Source organism: Corvus hawaiiensis, chromosome 2 (genome assembly GCF_020740725.1).
Source record: "Corvus hawaiiensis isolate bCorHaw1 chromosome 2, bCorHaw1.pri.cur, whole genome shotgun sequence".
NCBI classification, from domain to species: Eukaryota; Metazoa; Chordata; class Aves; order Passeriformes; family Corvidae; genus Corvus; species Corvus hawaiiensis.
The window spans coordinates 31,742,603-31,763,407 of NC_063214.1; the positions used below are offsets into that span (position 1 = coordinate 31,742,603).

Sequence of the window (20,805 nt, forward strand, 5' to 3'; positions counted from 1 at the left end):
GCATTCTTCAGTTGCCTTGATTAAGGTCAACATGATGACCACAGTACTTGGCAAACCTCCTGACCCTTTGCTTTCATGGCTCATGAAAGAAGTCATTTGGAGCCTTTAACCTTACCCAAAATACTTCAGTTTCCATGTAAACCACTTTAGATATGCATTTGGCCAGCTGCAATCTACGTGAAGGTCATCTGTGTTTAGGCTTAATATGCAAATATACTTCTTCCCTGGGATTCTTGAGTCCCAGGTAATGTCTGTGACAGTGCTGGCTAGAAGTTGGGAGCAGCAGGTAGTGAAAGATGCCTAGAAACTAAGCCAGCAGAATCTCATCAAGTTGCTAATGAAAATAGGCTCAGGTTATGAGGAAAGCCTTATTAAACCATTTTCTACAGAGTGACTGATGGTTTCAGAGACAGTGTTACACTTGCTGCTGCCAAAGGAAACGAACGGGATGTTTACAAAGCTATTTCAGTGTTGCTTTTCCTGGGCTTCCCACCAACAGCCTTCTTCCCAACACCTTGGTACATAGTGTTCAATGCCATGAGAAGGATTACTGTGTCCTACCAGCACTTATCCTTTTGCTTCCTGTTTATTTAGCCTTTGTGGCCACACTTTCCAAAACTCTCTCCTCCCAAGGTGGTCATCAAGCCTCTATCTTAAGAATACATTAAAAAAATAAAGAGGTCTGGTAAAAAAGGAGGGCTATATTTGGTTTTGAACTAAACCAGAAAATATTGTGGATCTGTGTAAGGGTGTGTCAAATTTGAAACTGTGCAAAAGACACATATTACATCCAAAGTACAGACAAGCAGTGCAACCTCAGATGTAACACCCTGAAAAGGGAATGAGCTGCCTTAGTTCCACTCGTCACTTGCTATGGACACACTGGACAGCCTGCATTTCTCCAATGCAGTAAAAAATAGCTCCTATTTTCTCCTGATCCAAGAACGAGGAAATCTGCCAAGACGTCCAAATTTAAACACACATATGGGATACTGTCTGTATCCACTCCCTCTGAAGTTTCAGAAGGAGGCTTTCCACAGGGGCTAGACTACACACTGCCAAGTGAGTCTTCCTGAAGGAGGAGACTGGGAAAGGTAGAGGGTACAGTTCATCTGTGAAGAATATGGATGAAGGTCTGGTTGATACTGTTCATTGCCTCTAACTTCTTAGATGATATCACTGCAGACAGATATCAGCCCTTTGGTGCCAAAAGCCTAAATTCAACTTAATGACCTTAGCTTCTGGTCAAGATTAGAGGGACACACTAAATTGTAGACTTTTTTACTCTTTAATGTTGCATATTCTCAGGCCCCTGGCTTGGTTTTGAGGCTGGAATGACTCCCTCATTAGCCTCAGAATTCATTTTGTCTTTCACTCTACACTGATGAGAAGCCTACAGTACGCTGCATCCTGCTTTGCTGTCTTAGCAGATTATACCAGAGTCCAAGTCTCCACTTGTGTTTGCTTTTGACTCAGAAATTGTTGTTCTCCAAATCCCTGCACCTCCAAGCAAGGAATGGAATTTCAAGTTACATAGTTGGTGCCTGAAGAATTCCACTCTCCTAAACATAGCAATTATTTATGTGACTCCAGGGACCTTGAGAACAGAACTCTCCTCATCTACAATAATTTCAACTCTTTCTCCCAGCTGACAGTAAACTGAGGAAGAAGTGGTAAATAGGAAAATACGATGTTATCTTACCTACTGTGGATTAAAACAAATTTTGGGGAGATAGAAAGGAAGAGCAGCCTTCTGTGAGAGCAGATGAAAGCTAAGAGCCTTTGCCTTAGCCCAGTATTGATATATAGTACCTGCCCAGACCATGTGCTGCAACAATAAACATAATTATTCCAAGATCTTCTAGTAGCCATCTCTTGAATTGCATTGGTGGATTTCTTTCAAGAATCAGCTATGATCCCAACAAGTCTGAGGCTCTTCTTTCCTGAGCTGCTTCTGATAGGTGATGCCTCCCAGCCAGAAGTGCCATCAGGATGTCAAGTGTTGCATGACAGCAAGAAGAAAAAGCAGTGAGGCAGCCTCTTCTGAGACCCTGTTCCTCAAATTTCAGTAGAGAACACAGAAAGCAGCAAGGTCCAAATGTGCTTATCAAGGTGGTTGCCAGCAGGTAAAAACATTAGACCTCAGAAGACTTGTAAACAGATGGGAATGGAAAGGTCATCTCCAAATAAGCACAGAAGGAAGCATTCTGGATCCCACCATATTCCTTATGGACTGCAGCACAGCAGAGCAGGTAGATGCATTCACATCTTCCAGAAACAGCAGCAGGCCTGACTTGATTCCAAAAATAGTTTGAGTCAATGTTGATTTGCCAGAGCCTACTCACAACAGCTGTGTGCTCTATGCTAGAGAGTAATTTCTGGAGATTTTTTAAAATATGAGGGCCATTATGTCAGTGCACAAGTGAACAGTTTAAGTTGATATTTTGCTTCAGGATACATTATACTGTCATTATTCCAGACATTAAAATTTGGCAGCGAGGACAGAACCAGTAGCTTTTAAAATAAGAAGTACTTTTCTTCGTTCAGACTTGCTTTTAAGGTTTGGGGTATTTTTGTATGTTTTTATTAAGATCTGTAAAACTCCAGAACCACGTTGCAGAAAAAAACTCCCCACCTTATTTTTAAAACAGTTAGTATCCACAGTGTCTCTGAGCTTCTAGGCCCCCATCTCCAATATATGAAAGGGAGAGAGTGAGGAGATGACAACTGATATTTTGTAAGGCTAAAAATATTGTGCCTTTTTACATAACACTGGGAATTTAAAAAGCACATTAACTGCTTGCAGATTATTTTTAAAAATGCAGTTTGAGCAACACCACTAGTATAGATTCAACTGACATTTAGGAGAAGGAGCTGCTGTATGCTTCACTGCTGGGAAACAAGACATTCAGTAGAGGATGAAGTAAGTGTTTTAAAAAAGGCAAAATAAGACTCACACTGCACCAAAGATATTTGCACCCTAATATACATCTCACATTTATGTCATTGGTGGTGTGTCCTTTTTGAATGCATATCAAGTAGCCTTTTTGATTTTCCAAAGCAACCTCCTCAGACCTCCCCTCTTGTCACTACCTACCTGATGATGAGGAACCTTCGCATTCTCAGTGTGACTGCCAGAGGTTCAACAAATTCCTTTTTTACACTCCTTGAAGTTTCTTTCTTTTTTCCTCCTCATTTGTTGGCATCTGCTGAGCTCTTCCTGACAGGGAGGGAGTGGGAAAGAGTGTCTTATCTGAACTCACTGATCTTCCCATTTCACTTGCTGCTGGAAAAGCCCCAGGCCATGGCAGAAGAAACTGGAATTTCAGAGTACGGCCCAGCCTACCTCCAGTCTCACTCTGTGTGAGCAGGCATTTAGCTGGCTCAGACACAAGGTAAGGACATACAAGGATGCAGAATGGATTTATGAAAGATACTTGCCAGAATGGTGTTGCTGAGTGGGTGAAGTTTGTGACAGATGAGGCAGCCTAGACTTGCTAATTCTTTGGTGCTGAGCTGCAGTTCCAGAGAGTGCTGGGTCTCCTGCTCGAGTGGCAGGTGATGCATGGTCACATGCAGTAGGTCAGTGTGCTACAAAGGCGTGGGGGAGATGCTACCAGAGCAAGCTGCACCACTACAGTTCCAGATGGTAAATTCCTTTCCTGTGTCTTCTGTAAAGTCTTGAAATGGGAACTGTACAAAAATGAGATCCTAGAACTCAGCATAACACTTTTGCATGACTCTGGATAAAAACCAAACATGGATGAAGATGCTGAGAGAATACTACACTTGCTAAAATCCTGCAAACCATTACTGTTGTTCTGAAAAACCATGAAGCTACAAATTCTTAAGAAAAACGAATGGGAGGCAAATATCAAGGTAAAGTGAGAAAAGAATGGTGAACACTGAGTATTGAACATTTATTTGTGTACCAGTACTTCAAACCCAGGTGTTACACACAAATCTGATGGCATTTTAATAAAATACTGCCCAATTAAGTGAGGTCACATAACAGGGCTCTTGCAGCAAAGCATGCATGGGAGTCCTGTTTGTTGTTAGATTACAGCTGGCCCACTGCTTGCCTGGGCTATATGTGTTGGGCACACATACTTCCCCACTGTAGAAATTCGAATTTGTTTCAGAAATATTTTTTTTAATTTCACCTTTTGTTGAAATAAGTGTGTTTTTAAGGTATCTGGCTAACATCAAAGTATTTAATTCCTCTGAGTAAGATTGTCCTTTATTTGGGACACTGTCAAATGCTCAGTTTCCAATAGATGATGCCAGGATATCCCAAGCATGTCTCTACTATGGCAGCACGGGTCAATTTGAGAATTCACCATGTGGAGAAGAGGAGAAAATATTTTGGCGCTCACCAGGATGTCTCTTCAGCAATATGGTACAACATACCCAGGAGGATTTTTTGATAAACGCACTATTGAGGGTGTGGATTGATTAGTTCTATCTCAGCACTGAACTAATGTGCTCCCCTGAAGTTTTTTATGGTCTCTGGGTGCAGGCAGAACAAGATCAAGTTTGCTAGGGTGTGAGTGTAGGTAAGCATGAGCTTATATCACAATATGTAATGTAAATATATCCTACCTATCTCCACCTGTTGTCCCTTCAGTTGATTCACACAACCTCAAATATTTTCCCAGCTTAAAAGGACCCAGCCTTTCCCTTACATGAGATAAGTTGCACCACTTTCAGGATCTGAACTATGTCGGCACTGCTTTTTTTCATTCTTTAAAACCTCATAAAAAAACCCTTCTGTTTGTCTTCTGCAGCAAAGGAGCTCTGAAGAAAGAAGAACTGCATGAGTCATTTTGCTATCTCATTTCCTTTTCGGTCCACATGAAAATCCTATCAGTAGCTAATACAGCTTGATGTAGAATTAACTCTTATGGCATCTACTACATTACTTCTATGAAGCAATTACTGAGATCTCTGCCAGAAGTAGCTTTTACTGGGGAATCCGAACTGCCAGTGGCAGGAGGCCAGCAGTGAAGCATATTGGAGCAACAGTCCCTGGAGGACGATTCCTGCCTCTATAGATCTGATACAGATACTATTTTTGTAAACATCTCCTACTCATGAACTTCATAGGCCTCTGCATATTTTCCACAGCTGAAGACACATCTTGCAAGAAACATGTAGGAAGTTTCTCCATGTCTTTCTGTGATAGTAGCTGGTCACAAGACATTGCGTAAGGATTTTAAAAAGAACTGGAGAAGGAGACGGTGGACATTCATTTTCTAGAGTCTTTTTGTGGGAGGATAGACATGGTTGCCAATGACACCTCTGAGGACAGGAATAGACAAAAGGAAGACAGTTTGCATTATTTGGTGCTTGGTGATGTTTACTTGAAAGTGGGACGTTAGTTGGCAAGATTTATACTGCGGTTTTTTTCATTTTAGCTGGTTTTAGTGGTAGCTAAGGCAGATGACAGGGGCACATTACCTACTGTGATATCATCTGCATCCATGATAATTAATTGATGAAAAGAATAAATTTACTCAGCAGGTAAGACAGTGACAATAGCTTTGTATTTTATAAGCAGTGTTTCTTTGGAAGATGCTGTTCTAGTATTTATAATTTATAAGATCTTTATATCTATATAGAGATATAGGGAACATCTGGTAAAACAGCTTTAATAGATTCATCAATGACTTATGGAAAACATGAACACTGTTGAACAGCTGTCTCTTAAAATACAAACAGTTAACAATTTACAGCGTAAGCTGGTCTTCAGGGGTATGATGGAAGCCTCAGGGTGGGTTTAGAACAAGTTGTTAAAAACTAGACTAGTTCTAAAACTGCTCTGCTATGTGCTGTTATCAGCCCCTCTATCAGGCTAGTGACTCTATCAGTCACAAGGTGACTATCTTTAGCTTTGCTGGAGTTATGTTTTCCTCCCCACCCATCCCTGCCCAGACTTACAATGACCACTCTGTTCATTCTGTGTTCAGGGCATGGGGGGAAGAGACCATTGGAGGCATGGATCCTTGTCTGTTCCAAATTCACCTAGGCATAAAACCCCAGAAAGAGGGGGTCCTTGCCACATGCTTTTTGATTACGGCATCTCAATTTCTCTGTTGCATTCACGGCAAAACTGCAGGAATGGAGGAAGAAGAAAGTCAGAGGATCTTTATGTTGCACTTCCTCCAGCAGCATCCTTGACCTAGTTTGGGCAGCACTGAAGCTCTGTTTTGCAAACAGAGGTTGCTAATAGCAGTGACCTACAGAACACAACAAGTCAAACATTCCTTCCCTTTTGCCAGCATGCCCCTCACAACAGGGGCTGGGGAAGGGGAGGTTTTCAGCTCTGCAATAAACAGAGGGGCACATAATTTCACCCATCATACAAATAAATTAGGAGGTTGCAAGGGGCTGTTTCCTACTGCTCCTTCCTTCCGAAATACCCAGCTATGTAAAAGATCTATCCATGTTTCTCTCTAGATATTTAAATACCTCCCTCTCCCAAACCTGTATGAAAACTTAAATTTACAAAGATCTTTCAGACCAGCATTTAAATCAGCACTTATCAAGCAAATTTTGTACACAATTTCCTACATGAAATTGTGCCTCATTGTTTAAGAAAGTACCCACAATGCTCAGAGAAAATTTCCAGAGCCTGTCAAAAAGTGTATTTCAAAGAAAACAAAACCATTTATGTTCTGTCATTTACCTCCAGTTCCTTGCAGCAGCAGTGGGAAGTGAGCAGTTGCTCAGGAAGAGCAAGGACAGAAAGTGTGGGGGACAGTTAGATTTATGCTCTGTTTCAGTCCCTTGTTCAGAGATTTAGTCCTGTCACTTCCCTCCTACGAGATAATTCTCATGAAATCATATTCTCATTAAACCATGTATTTCTTCAAAATGTAAAATACTTACTTTTCTTATGGTACTATATGATAAACATATTTTAACTGATTTTAGAAAGTTTGTTATTGACTTGATAAAAACTATAAACTGTTCACTGATTATTAATTCCCTATTGCATAGAACCTACTGTACAGAAGAGCTGAGCAACAGGGTGAAAGCTGAGTCTTAACAAAGTCCTCTCAACTTCTAATGAGAATGAAATTTACTTTAAATATGGAGATTTATGTAAATATAAATAACACATAATATTACGTAAACATAATAAATAAAGGTGTGATTAAGAACCAAAAGATGGTGAAGTCTATCCTTTCATTAAAGTGACTATATTAAAAATGACAGATGAAGCACGGCTGTAGGTGCCTAGACAGGTATTGCTTCTAGCAGCTAAGTGATATTGATTTCAAATTAAAAAAATGAGGGAGCTGGTGGCATCAGGACATGTGAGAAAGCCACAAGACAGACCAATAGTTCTGTGGAATGAATGAATCGACACTTGGGTATAATCCTTCTGTCCAGTTATTTTTTTCTGCTGTGCATGTCTGGCAGCAGCATGGGTGCTTGCCAGGTCCTATGTAAACTACCACCTCACTAAAGCAGCAGAAGAAAAACCCATGAAGAACTGGAAAGCAGCTTTTCAGGCAGGGTAAGTGCTAGGACTTGTTTACTTGCCTGTGGAATCACACCCTGAAGCAGAAGTCAGGGCAGGCTGATGTAGATGATATTGTAGCTTAATGAAAGGAAAGCCAAATGTGCATTTGCTAGGACTTGGGATATGACTTTGAGCTTGAGATAAAGTGATAGACAAGCTCAGGGGGAATAAAGTAAGAAGAGTCAGTTTGACTTGTCTGAAATCTTCACTGAAAAGGAAACCACAGCAGAGTTCACTCAGTGCAGAAAGAAGGTTCACAGAGGAACAGATTTAGATTGGGTGGGTGGGTGAGAGGGAGAAGGGGATTAAAATGAAATCAGACTCTCTGAACAGAGGAAAAGAAATTGCCCACAGCTGTGTCAGGAATACATCTTCTCAGGCCAGGGTGAGGTGCAAATGCTGTTTGGTGGGGTTTGGTGAAACTGCTGAGGACAGCTGTCCTGATCGATCAGTCCACCGGAGACTGTGGATGGCAACAGCTGGGCAGCCACTAATTTACAAAACATTTACCCCAAACAGGACTCGTGTCTTAATATGCCACTCTTGCCATTGCAGTCTGCTTTTGTTTCTCTTTTCCTTGCATTTTTAGCCCTGGAGATCTGCTTTTTAGAGATGGTGGAACACCTCTGGTTAACATACTGCCTATTGTTTTCCAGTATTTTTCCAGATTAGAAGAGTGTAGACATGTCGGGAAAAGTATCTTTAGTAAGCCATTCAGAAAAACGAGATGAAAACTGATAGGTTTGGAGATATATGGGGGAGGTAGAATGAGTGAAATAGAGAAAGAATTCGAACTGTGGAAAAACTTCATCCTCAGCAGAGATCTGATGCATTGTGCCCAGTGATAAGCATTGTAGCACCAGAGCAGACTGGCCTCAGGCACCAGAGAGGAGGAGACTATGATTTCTTACACTTCAGCAGTGTCATGTTCACCATACATAGTAATATCTTCAATATCATGAAGAAGGAATAAGATAAAATAGCTGCATATATTCAGACAGTGTTTTGGGGGTTTTTTCTGCCTTTGTCTTTCCTACAGAGATTTTATTCTGTAAATTGACTTTCTCTGAGTAGACTTCCTGCTTATTGTTCCAGAGGGTCAGGCAAAATATGTTGCCTGAAGTCCTTTTTTTCTTTATTTTATTTCCCTTCCTTAGGCTGACTGTAAATTGTGAATGGAAAAATGAATGAACTTACCTATTCCACGGTACTGCTGTTAATGAAGACTGATCAGCTGTCTTGAGCAACTTCTCAGCAATGCTGACAAGAACTGAATTTTCTAGGCACGAGGATGAGATCAAAATGGCTCACAAGGGGTCAGCAAAATTCAATTTGCCATTACTAGAGATGGGTGGAAGGATGCTGGCTAGATCAAAGAGGGTTTTTGGGTGAAGGAAGCACAAAGGGCCAGGAAGAAATTGAGCATTTCAGAGAGTGGAGGTGGAAGGAGCAGACTGAGGAGAGTCCGTGGTACTGGGGAAGCGGGCCAGGAGGACAGTGCCTGTTGCTGGTGCCATCAGGTGAGAAGAATTTGGGCTGTGAAGGGAGCTGACCTAACCACACCTCCATCTGCAGAGATCCCTCCTCACTGCCATGTTAGCGGGGAGGACGTGGGAAAGGCCTCAGCAATCATCGTCAGGGCTGGGCTTGCTTCCTTCACGGCTATGCGGGGCCAGGGGCAGAGGCCGGGCGGCGCCGCACGCCCGAGTCCCGCGGCCCGGAGCCCCGCAGACCGCCCCGGGGGCGGATCGGACGGGGCTGAACCACCGTCCTCCCGCCGCATCGCTGCTGGGGCCGCTCCGCGGGCCGCCTGCCCCTCGGCAGCTCCCGCAGTGCCTGCGGGCAGGGCTGCGGCGGGACCGCACCGGCACCGGCACCGCGCCGGGCCGGCTCAGCCGCGCGGGAGCGCGCCGGGCGCGCCCCGGGAGGGGCGCGACGCGGCCGCTGGGGGGCTGCCGGTAACCGAGTCGGTCCGCAAGTGTAGTTACCGGGAAACCGCGCCCGCCCCGCCTCCATCCCTCCCTCCCTCCATCCATCCATCTATCTATCCATCCATCCATCTCCAGCGCCTCTCACTGCTACTGCTTCTTACGAAGACGCGCCCGCTGCCTACCCACCTTTCCCCGTCCCCACTTGCTTTACTCTTACGGGGACGTGTCCGCTGCCCACCCGCCCCCCCCCCCGTTCCCGGCCTGCGGCACCGCCCCCCGCTCACCTGTGCCCGCCCCGCCCCGCTCCCCCGGCGGGCGGGAGGGGCCCCGCACCGCCCCCCCGCTCCGTGCGCATCCCGCGCCGCCCACACCTGTCCCGTTCCGCCTGCCCGCCCGCCGGGGGACCCTCGCCTCCGCCCCGCCGCCGGCCCGTCCCGCGCTCCCCGCGGGCAGAGGGGCGGCCCGGCCCGGCCGGCGCTGCCTCCCCTCCCCGGGCCGCGGAGGGCGGCAGCCAATCGGCGCGGCGCTGCCGGGCCGAGCTGTTTACCCAATCTCAGCCCGCCCCCCGTCGGGGAGCCGGGAGCGGGGGGCGGGCGGGCCGCGGGGGCTCGGCGGCGGCACCGGCGGGGACGCGGCCGCGGACGGGGAGCCGCGCGGGGCGCGGAACAAAGCGCGGACCGCGGCGGGGGCAGATGACAGCCTGGCCCGCGGGCTCCCTACCCGCTCGCCCGCCTCGCCCCGGCGGGGGCACCCCGCGCTCCTACCTGACCATGACCCCGCGCCGGTCCCCGCTGGGCCACCCCGGCGTTTCCCGCTGAAGGGACCGGCTCCTTTCCGACCTCCGCCGCTCCCTCCCTTCTCCGCCTACTCGCTGCTGAGGCTGCCGCCTCTCCCCGGAGCCCCGCCGGAGTGATGGGCTGCATCGGATCCCGCACCGTGGGTAAGGCGTTGGCGGGGACGGCGTCAGAGGATGCTCGGGCAGCCGCGGCCCCCGCCCCGGTACCGGCACGGCAGCCCCCGGCACGGCGGGTGGCGGGTCGCCCCTCGCAGCCCCCCTCCCCGCTGCCCATGCAGCGCCATTAGCTGCGTGCGACCCTTCCCCACCTCGGTCTCCCGCGGCGTGCGGGGCTCCGCGGAGCCGCTGGCCTAGGTGCTGGCAGCGGGGCGGCGGGACGTGCCCGGGGCCGGGGGTCGTCTGCCCGTGCCACCCGTGACGAAAGGTCGCGGAACATGTGGGTCAGTGCGGCGCCTCCGGAGAAGGGGGTGGGTGCGGGCCGTGCCGTGCCTCCCGAAGCAGGATCAGGCGGCCGGCGGCTGCCTCCTTTGCTCGGTAAGGGTTTATTGTTATCCGAGGATACATAACGTTGCATGATCTGCACGTCTTCTTCTCTGCCCCTTCCCCCTGCGTAGACTTCAATGGAGAAGAGCAAACGAAACTGAATCCCTTCCCTCTCGCAGAGCCATTGCGAGGGGACACAGGGGGAGGGATCGCATCCTTCCACTGGGCCACGCCATGAACATTTTTAACCAGAGGATCCCAAGCCTTCAGGCTATGTGACCCAGCTCTCCCCTCCTACACACATGCAGATACCAAGAGGTCCCTTGATCTTTAAGCACAGGTATCTACAGGTAAACACAGCATTCTGGGCACACTTTCTTCCCTTCAGGAAATTTTCTTTTCTGTGCAAACCACAGGTACAGCTATCAGTTACATGGGGTATGTCATTCAATATGCCAAATGAATCTCTGAGAGCAAAACAGTTTGCTTAGTGGAACGTCTCTCTCCCAGGCTGGTCCACTCTGTCTCTCCCAAGAGTACACAGGCATCTGTGGAAAAAGGAGACCTCTGAGGACATCAGAATCGCACCACCACCTCAAACAGAGGGACTGTGTCACCCCAGAGTAAATCTGAGGGACTTTGTCAAAGCCTGGTGTTGTGACACTTCTTGTCTCAGTGGGAAAGCCCTTTGTGAGCACTTGCAGGGAACCATCTACTCCTGCAGCAGCAAACTTTAAACTACAGAATCCAGTTTCTACTTTGGGAATTAATTCCTGTATCTAGCCTATGTCTCTTAGCAGTCTCAAATGTCCTCATGACCTAGAGAAATCTCTTACATCTTCTGTAATGTCCACATGACAAAGATCACTGCAATATTTCCCCTGAGATTCTTCAAGCTCACCTGGATCACTGTCTCTGTAGCATATCAGGACATGGATTGCCTTCATCTCCTGCCTTGCCCCTACCCTCCACACACTCACACTGCTGAGGACATTATTATCCTGTTAGCTGGGTAATTATCAATATGCCTTTTATCGATGTGTGTCTGAACTGGCAGCGTTAATTCTTGGTCTGTCTTCCCACAACGCAGTTGAAATAAAGAACAAACATGCATTTAGTAACATCCACTCTCCACTCCAAAATGTGGTTAAGCTGTCATACAAACTACAGGTGTTTGTTCCTGGGCATGGCAGCGTTTTTATGATTTGTGACTTGGAATCTGTGTTACAAAAAAAACCTCTTGTATAACCGAGCTGTTGCAAGTGTCGTTCTCATATGAGATTATATTTATGTTTATATATATATTTATAAATGTCATACAGTTACATGGGCATAGATGAAAACATAAAATAGCATTTATGCATTAAAATGTCGATGGGATGATGATAGCTGAAAATTTACTTTGTCTGCAAATTGCAGTCCTTCAATACAGACCTTAATGGTACAGATACTTGACTTCTCATATGATAGTGATTTTTAGTTGGCGTGATATATGTTCATTCTTGATGGTGATAGCATGGTGGACTTTAGGGACCTATTTGTACAGTTAACTGAGGAATTTTTCTTGCCCTCATGTTTTGAAGGCGTGTGCTCAGGGGGATTGCACAACTATGATTCTGTTCTCTGTGGGAGTCAGATATGAATGTAGTAGTAGTGCCTCATGCCTGCTTCGTGTGAAACTTTTACACTGCTTTGCTTTAGAAGGGGCTTATTCTGTTCTCAGTCCTAGAGGCTGGATTTAGTGAAGGTGGGATCCTTGAGTTTTATTTGGACTCCTCCACCTAAGGAATTTTGTTCAGAACAATTCTTACCTGGCAGCCTAGATTTTTGGCTCCAGCCTTCCTGAAGTTATTGAGAGGATTCTTCAGACATATTCTGGGAAATCAGTGCTTTGAAGTACTAGGTCTGAGCTCTAGGATGTGGTTGGAAACTAACACCCTAGCATGAGCAGAGCTTCGTGTTCTCTCTCCCAAGTGTATCTGGTTAGATTTTTGCAGAATTAGTTCAGCATACAAGCTCTGTATTGCCTTTCCAAGACCAGGTAGGTCCTAGAGAAAGGAGTGCTATGCTTGTATTGGTTTTACCTTGGAATTTGCATGGAGCAGATTTTGAACTCAGAATTCAAGAGGTTTTAATTAGTGATAGAAACCTCATAATCAGTCACATTTAGTTTATTCACCACACAAGGGCCAGTGCAGGATTGTGCCCTGAGCTTGCTCCGGGCCTTTTTCCATTCCAATTTTAAGCAAGCCACATGATTTCTTCATCTCCCGCAGGGATGTTTTACTATGATCTAGTTAGATGTCATAGCTTGCACATGTTTAGTGATGTGCAACTTTACATTTTCTTTCCTAAATATGAGTTTTCTGGTTATTTCTCCCTGGGGAAAAGTAATTGAGAGGGTCGTAACAGAGCAGCTCCATATGTGATAATTTGAAATAGTCATAGAGCATCTTTAAATCTTATAGAGGACACCAGAATGGCAGTGATCATATTATGATTTCCTAAGGTATGAAAAAAGCTGAAAAGTGATCTTAAAAGACTAACTTGATATACAATCATCTTCTCCACAGCTGAACCCAGTCACATGTCAATGTCATACATGTGCTTTGTGTAACATGGCATGGTAGCAATTACACAATGAGAACTGGAGGCTTCTTCCTCTGGTAATGGCTACAAGGTCAGGTCTGTGTATTGGCAATACTCTGTCATTGTTCCTAGAGAGCTGCCTAGCGACTCACATCTCAGTTTCAGGGAATGTACAGGAGAATTTTCACTGAGGTTGCTGGACAGCTAAGGCTGTAAAATCCAGCTAGGAACTTGTAGATATTTAAGTACCAACCAACTCAATGCCAAAGATCAGCTTGATTGTGGTCAGTAACTGAGTTAGCAAAGTTTAGGGTTTCAGCTCTGCATAGGTATCTGAATTCATTACAAGTGTACCTTTGACTGCAGCTGAGACGTCTCCTAACACTGGCTGTTCTGATTAGTGTGGCAAGGTTTCTCTTAATTCCTTGAATGGATTTAAATTAATAGAAAGCTGAAGCCTGTTAAGCTCAAGATTGCTCTCTCTTTTTTTCCAGTGATTTCTCTGATTTCTCTCACGTCTTCACACAGAAGGCTGCAGCAAACGTGTTTTGTGAATGTGACGTAAGATGGTGGGAAAATATTCCAAGACATTAAAAACTAATAGTAGTTTCGGAGTGTGGGAGAAAAGAAACTAGAGTTGCTCACACTGGGTGTCAGGAAAAAACTTTTTGACTGTGAAAAGTGTCAAGCACTGTAAGGGGTTTCCCAGAGGGGTTTTTCAATATCCATTCATTGAGGTTTTCAAGACCAGGCTGGATAAAGCACTGAGTAATCTGGTCTAACCTCGTAGCTGACTCTGCTTTGAAAAGGAAGTTTGCACTTGAGAGGCACCTTCCAACCTTCATGGATCCTATGCTTTTAGATCCTGTGCTTAGGAGCTAAAGCCTGGAGTGGTTGCCTCTCTGAGTCGGGCTGGACCCACTACTTCAGCCTTGCGCCTCCAGAGGACCCCAGGTCTCTACATGTCATTTGTACACTCCTATATGTTTCCCTCATCACCACTTTCCTTTAACTACTGGGAGTGCTATGTGTCACAGAGTTCCTCACCGTGATAACCCCAGCTGTCACCTGAAATCCTCTCCATGTGTTTTTGGTCTGGCAGTTTTGCAAGAAACAGCCCAAGTGACAGCTAGGCTCATGCACCAAGTATCAGTCACTGACCATGCAGTCTGGAAAAGGCAGTGCTCTTAATTTTTCAGCCTCTGTGTCAGATGTGGTGTGCCAAAGCCAGGTACCTGGCTTGCTGGGCTCCCCTTTACAATGAATGCTCATTGTCCTGTCAGAGGGAGGAGTACATACTTCCTACGTTGTTTTCCCACTGGGTGTTCTATGCTGAGGGTAAATGAGTGGCTCACAGCACCCGCAGCAGGAGAGATGGAGCCAAAGACCACCCACTCCTAATCCAGGCACTTTAGATTCAGCAGAGTGGGAGCATGGTAGGAGGCTGACAGGAGAGGGGTAAAGCAGCTGGAGCAAGCAGTAAACATCCCCTGCATTTTTCTCCTTACTTATGCCCCCCACAGATCTGTAGGTGTGTGGAGTGAGATCTGGAATGGCAAGTGTGGTCTACACACTTGGAGTGTGAAAAAGTGAGACATCCACTCTGCATACGTACCTCACACATATCAAGTATATATCAAGGTGTCCAGTTCCTCCCTCCTTCACCTTCAACATCTGAGTGAGTCAGTGAAAAAGAATAAAGAGAGGGAGAAGCCTCAGAAAGGAAATGGTAATGCAGAAGGAAACTGAGTTGTGAAAGTAGGGATATTTTCATTTAGTTGCATGCACACAGGTGGAAGGGGAAGGAGCACAGAATTCCATGTAGAAACTGTAGGTGATGTGAGTAAAAGAGTGGGAATACATGAAAAGGGGCATCTGGGTATCTTGGTCCTCTCTTACTTGGGATAGAGACAAACACAACACAGGGACAAAGCCGTGCCTTTCCTTCCAGATCAGACTGCTTTGTGGTTGGTCTCACTTCACTACTTGTATTTCTTCCCAGTCTGTCTGGCTTTTCCTCTTTGGAGCAGTTCTCAATATGATCACTTTTAGAAACTCAAGTAAACAGCTCAGGGATAAGAATTTGTTTCTGCCAGTAAGATTCTGAATGGAGACCATCTCCCAGACCTAGCAGCCAGTTGTCCTGAAGGGCGTACAAAACAGGTGATCCAGGTGATCTCTGAGACCTCCCTCTCTCGTCAGGGTTTCTGAAATACAGGTGACTGGTTTCAAAGTTGTGGTGGGGAGAGGCTAGCAAGGAGTATGACTGCATAAGCCTGGCTTTATAAGGAAAGAGTCCTAAAAAAACGTGTGCAAGGTAAGTGTGTGTCAAAAGCAGTCATTAGTAACAGAAGACGGTCTTTGGCATGGTGCTGATTGACCTAAGACTTTTGTGTGTGTGTACAGTGCAACAGATGTGATTTGAGGAACAGAACTGAGGAAGAGCATTCTGGCTTTGTGAACTCTTATGGGCAGCAATATTGAAAGAATTATGAGAGAAATTACAGAGGAGCTGATGAAAAGATGGAAGTAATTAATTCATTGGCATGACAGAACTGGGAGTCCTAATTCTATAGACTGATGTGTATTGAAGCAGAAAAAGTGAACTAATCAATAAGTATTTTAGGCCTGCATTCTTGGGGGGAAGTAGAAAAAATAGTTTTCAGCTCATTTAATAAGGTTATGCTCTCCAACAGCAAACAACTGTGATTTTAGACTGATACTTAGAAAAACCAATTCAAGATAATTCACACTCATGAGTTTTTAAGCACTTGGGATAAAAAGTCAGAGCTTTATTTTATAAAGTCTTGAAGTAGTGAGGAAGGTCTCAAGTGAAAAGCTGGGGTGTTAGCACAACTCAAAAGGTTTTGTGAGATGACCTATGTATTTAATTTTATCGATTTGTTAAAATTTCCAATAAAATATTAGAAGGACAGTATACCAGTGGGAATGGGCTTATACAAAACAGAGCCTGTCAAGCTAACTTAATTTCATGACTTTATGAGACTCCCTGCAACCAAGCACTTGTCTGATAGGAGTACCTTTACTTACAATCGTGGTAATGGAGGTAAAATATGAGATAGGTAAAAGATAAAACCTCTAATCAGTTAGCAACCAGCTTAGCACCACGTTATTCTTTGACTAGCAATATATGAGTACGGTACATTTTAAGTGCATCTAAATTCAATAGATGGCAAAATAGTAACAAGCAAAGAATCATTGTTGAAAAACTTGTGGCTCTAATTTTACCAAGCACCATGTGATTTGAACATGCTGTTCAAAATCCTGAGGGAGGTCGAAAATACTGATAAACTTGGTAGTATCTGGAACGACTGGAAGAACTGCTGAAAATGACAGTAACAAATGAAAGTGATGAATCACTGATACGGAACAGTTTGATTCGTTTTGAGAACTGACAGACAGTGTGTGTTGCAATCTAACCAAATATCAGTTCATATATCTAATGGCAGAGTGTGAATAGTGTTTATAGGAGCAGAGCTCTTACGTTAGAAAGCAGTCACACTAAATAAGCTTATAGATATTGGAAGTGGTAATCAGTAGATCAACAGCTACTACTGAGATGCTGCAGCCAAGGAAGCTGATGTGGTTCCTTGATCTTGAATATTGAATAGGAGGAGAGAAAAGCATATTTTCCTCTGCATTTGGCACTTGTGAAAAAAAATATTTTTCATCTACTTTGTCTAATTCTATTATTATCACTTTGAGAAATACTGCAAAACTGAAGAATGACAAGAAAATAAACACACAACCATGAATAAAAACTTACAGAAGTGACTTGATGACAGTCTTTAAGTGTTTGACAGAAGAAAAAAAACACCTTGAAGTCATCTGACTCTTCAGATTTGTAGATCTTAGAAGTAGAAAACTGTTAAGATGTGATGGAAGGATGGCAGATACATTCAGATTGGAAATGAGGCAAAAATCAAACAGTAAAAATACTGAACTATTGGGATAATTTACTAAGAGTTGTACTGTGCCCTCTGTCACATGAACACAATAAAATCAAGATTTTAAAAAATGCTCTAGTTCCAGCACAGCAACAGAAAGTATAATTAACAAAGGAAATACCTTTAGCCTCTCTTATTTTAAGGGGGTCAGAATAGACAATCAGGATGTTTCTCTGTCAGTTTAAGCTACATATTCCCAAGTCCAGGAGTATACTAGACTTTTAAATGAAACATAATTTTTATATTCTGGAATGAATGTGGTTGTATTTGTAGATGATGATCAGATGTGGCTCATGGGGAAAGTTTCTGTTCAAAATCTCTAAAGCATGCTGCAGAAAATAGTTTGGTGACTCAAATGGTGAGCATGTGGATTGACATTCCACATGGGAAAGAGAATTTTAGGGTTTATACTACTGACCACTTACATTCGCTGGCCAGGATGGTGAAAGAAGGCTGTGACAGCCAGAGGAAGATCAAAGAGGCTGTGAAGGCAGGAACCTCGACGGGCTGCACATTAAATGTTTGCTTCAGGAGCTATTCAAAGAACCTGTAAAAGGCAAGTAACTTGACTTTTGCATTGATTAGGAGGACTTAGTGCAGGGTGTTACTACTAAAGAGGCTTCAAGTGACTCAGAGAGATTAAGACCATAGGAGAACATCACCACCCTCTGCCCCCAGCCTCAAAATCCCAACAATTTTGTATCTGTTCATTGTGGAAAAAGTTGTAGAATTTTATCCAGTGGAACTTTTCCTTGTTGGAGATGCATCGGATCAGTTTCAAATCAAAGCCTCAGTGAGGCTGTAGAGCAGGTAGAAGAAAAAGTGGTCAGATGGTATTCATGCAAGGTTTCTGGGGAAGTTTGAGGCTGAAAGAGCTGAACTGCAGATTGTTATCTGTAATGTTTTCCAGTTACTTTGGTACAAGAAGATTGGAAGGTAGATAATGTGATGCCAGTTTTTAAAATGATTTTGAGATCTGGAAAACTGTAAGCTAGTAAACAAGATAGGCAAGCTAATAAACATTACTCTGAAGAACAGAATTAGTGCATGCATCGACAGATAAGATGTACTGAGAAAGAGTTAACCCTGCTGTTGTCAGTGGATATCACAATTTATAAGTCTTAGAAGGGGTCAACAACCGATATTGACAAAGGAGGTCCAGTGGCAATAGTCCACTTGGATTTGCAAAGCACATTTGTAAAGGTCACTCACCCCAGGCTGTTAAAAGACATGAATCTCTGTTGAATCAGAGAAGTTCCTCAAGTAGCTGGGTAAAGATAAGAAACAAGGATTATCATGGAACATCAGTTTTTCATAGGGATATTTTTTCAGATCTGTGCATATCCATAAATGATATCAAGAAGGGGGGGAGGGTTACATAATGAGGTAACAAATGATGATAATAACAATAATCATTTGGGGGAGCAGGAAGAAAACTGCATGTGGTGAATTGAAAAAGGATTTCACAATATTGAATTACTAGGTCATTTGATTTCACAGTATCAAATGACATAAATTATGGGTGAAATTTGATGTGGATAAATGTAAAGTGATGCACACAGGCAAAGCATTTCTAGTGTTTCATTTGCAATGATGGAGGTTCTGAGTTTACTATTACCATGCAGGAATGAGATCTTGGGGTCATAATGTGTAGCTTAATGCTTAGTACCACTAAAAATGCCCACCAAATGTTGGCAATTAGGAAAAGAATAAGAGAATAAAATGAGAAACAGCATTTTACTATGCAAATATTCATACGGTGCCCTTACTTCGAATATAATGTGTTGTCCCTAATGGTCTATTCCCATTTCAGAAAGGCCATAATCAAACTGGAAAAGATTTAGAAATGGGCAGCAAAGACAATCAAAGGTATCATGTGGTTAATATGAAAGGAGCCATTTAAATAGACAGGGATTTCTCAAGTATGGAAATGAGATGGTTAAGGATATGACGTATCTATAAAATCATGAATTTTCTCTGGGATAGGAACAGCATGGAGAAAATGATGAGGGAAGCCTATTTCATTATCAATTTCAAAGCAGAATCTAAACATCAAATGAAACTAGCAAGTGGCAAGTTTCAAGCAAAAGTCAGCGCTTCCTCATGTAACACAGAATTCAGTTGTGGAAGTACTTGACATAGGATACTACGGGTACTAAAAGGCTTTTTTTTGATTTTAGAAGTGAACAGATGAATCCTTTAAAGATGACTAAATACAGAGGCAATGTCTGTCTTGGGAACTACTTGAGGTGTAAATTGTGACAGGCTAGGACAAATATTCTGGGAAAATATCGCTGCTGTTTCCCCTATTTGAATAGTCTTTCTTACACATGCACTTCAGGGACAAGCTGATACTGATCTCAAACAAATACTAAATAACTCCTTTCCCACCACTTCCCAAAAGAAAAGAATGAAGAAAAGAAACCAGAGAGGAAAAACCCAATCACGGGGGGGGTGGTGGGGGGGGGCAGGAAGAAGAAAACAATAAGGAAAGAGAACAGACTAAGAGGCTAAAACCTGGAAAACAGGGAACCAAGGGCGAACAGTGAGCAGAGCACCCCTGTGTTCCCATGATATCCAGGAACTGGTAGATGCTGCCCAGTGATGCCCTGCCCGGAGCATGGGACTAGAAATAGTGCTGTTAGTTACTGGGTAACTGGGTAACTCCTGGAGCTGGACATAGCCAGCTTGGTGAGAAACAGGACAGCTGATAAAGAGGACCCAGAATTTAGTGGGTCTTGGGATAGAAACTGTACAAGTAAAGATGTGAGAAGTGCAGTTGGAATCAAAATAGTAAGTTTCTGGAGGAGACAGAAGACTGGCGTGTGTGGTGTGCCAGTCTCCCTTTGACTGCAGAAAAGGCATGACTTGGGGAGTCCTGTGAAGAAACTTGTGCTTTCTGCTTGGTGAAGGATTTTTTCAGCTGATATTCCCCATGGTCCCTGCAATTAACTCGAAGTAGAAACTGGCCACGAGGGTTCCTCTTTGTCTTCTGACAATGAGTGGTCCTACAACCATGTATCATGGGTCTAAGGGGTTGTTAAGCCCATGTTTGGGCTTAAGGAGGAGGTTGAACAAATGATTTGTGTACCTGGCAGAGACTGATGACTGTTCCCTTGACATGAGGACAAACAACAGAGGGAGTGGGGTAGCCCTTGGGGGGATTAGAGGAGCCTTGTGAACAGTGAGTACCCCATGGAGGTTGCTCTGTGCAGGTGTGGATGCCCTCAGGGACAGCAGGGAAAATTGTAGGGTGGGATTAGGGGTGGATGTGATGGTGAGGTGTGGCCTCACTTGAGCAGGTGCAGGGCTGGGCACTCAGTGCCTGCAGCTCTGCCTGGTGAGCTCAACCCCTGCAGTCTCAGTGCCAGCAGCTCTTTGTCATTTTCCCCAATTGCTTAGGGAACTGTGGAGCTCTGTCTGGTGAGGACACCTGAAGCCCTGGTGGTGACTTTCTAGGATTGGGAACAGTTTCTCTTACCAGATATCTGCTGGAAATATAATACA

The 20,805-nt window shown here is 44.4% G+C and overlaps 2 protein-coding genes across 4 annotated transcripts in view; one reads left to right on the plus strand and one right to left on the minus strand.

The window, feature by feature from the left end:
* Positions 1–10,304, minus strand: part of ZYX (zyxin) — a 29,128-nt gene extending 18,824 nt beyond the window's left edge. The window contains exon 1 of one of the 2 annotated variants that reach the window (XM_048294182.1): positions 10,227–10,304. The gene's annotated coding sequence lies outside the window, so the exon portion shown is untranslated. Of the gene's footprint in view, positions 1–8,728; positions 9,163–10,226 lie in introns of those variants that run through there. The other variant, XM_048294181.1, reaches the window with a different exon arrangement.
* Positions 10,305–10,319: 15 nt separating this feature from the next.
* FAM131B (family with sequence similarity 131 member B) overlaps positions 10,320–20,805 on the plus strand; it is a 32,495-nt gene continuing 22,009 nt past the window's right edge. For both annotated transcript variants that reach the window (XM_048294183.1, XM_048294184.1), the window contains exon 1: positions 10,320–10,402. In XM_048294183.1, the coding sequence (XP_048150140.1) occupies positions 10,375–10,402 (28 nt within the window). In that variant the 5' untranslated portion in view covers positions 10,320–10,374. The remainder of the gene's footprint in view (positions 10,403–20,805) is intronic.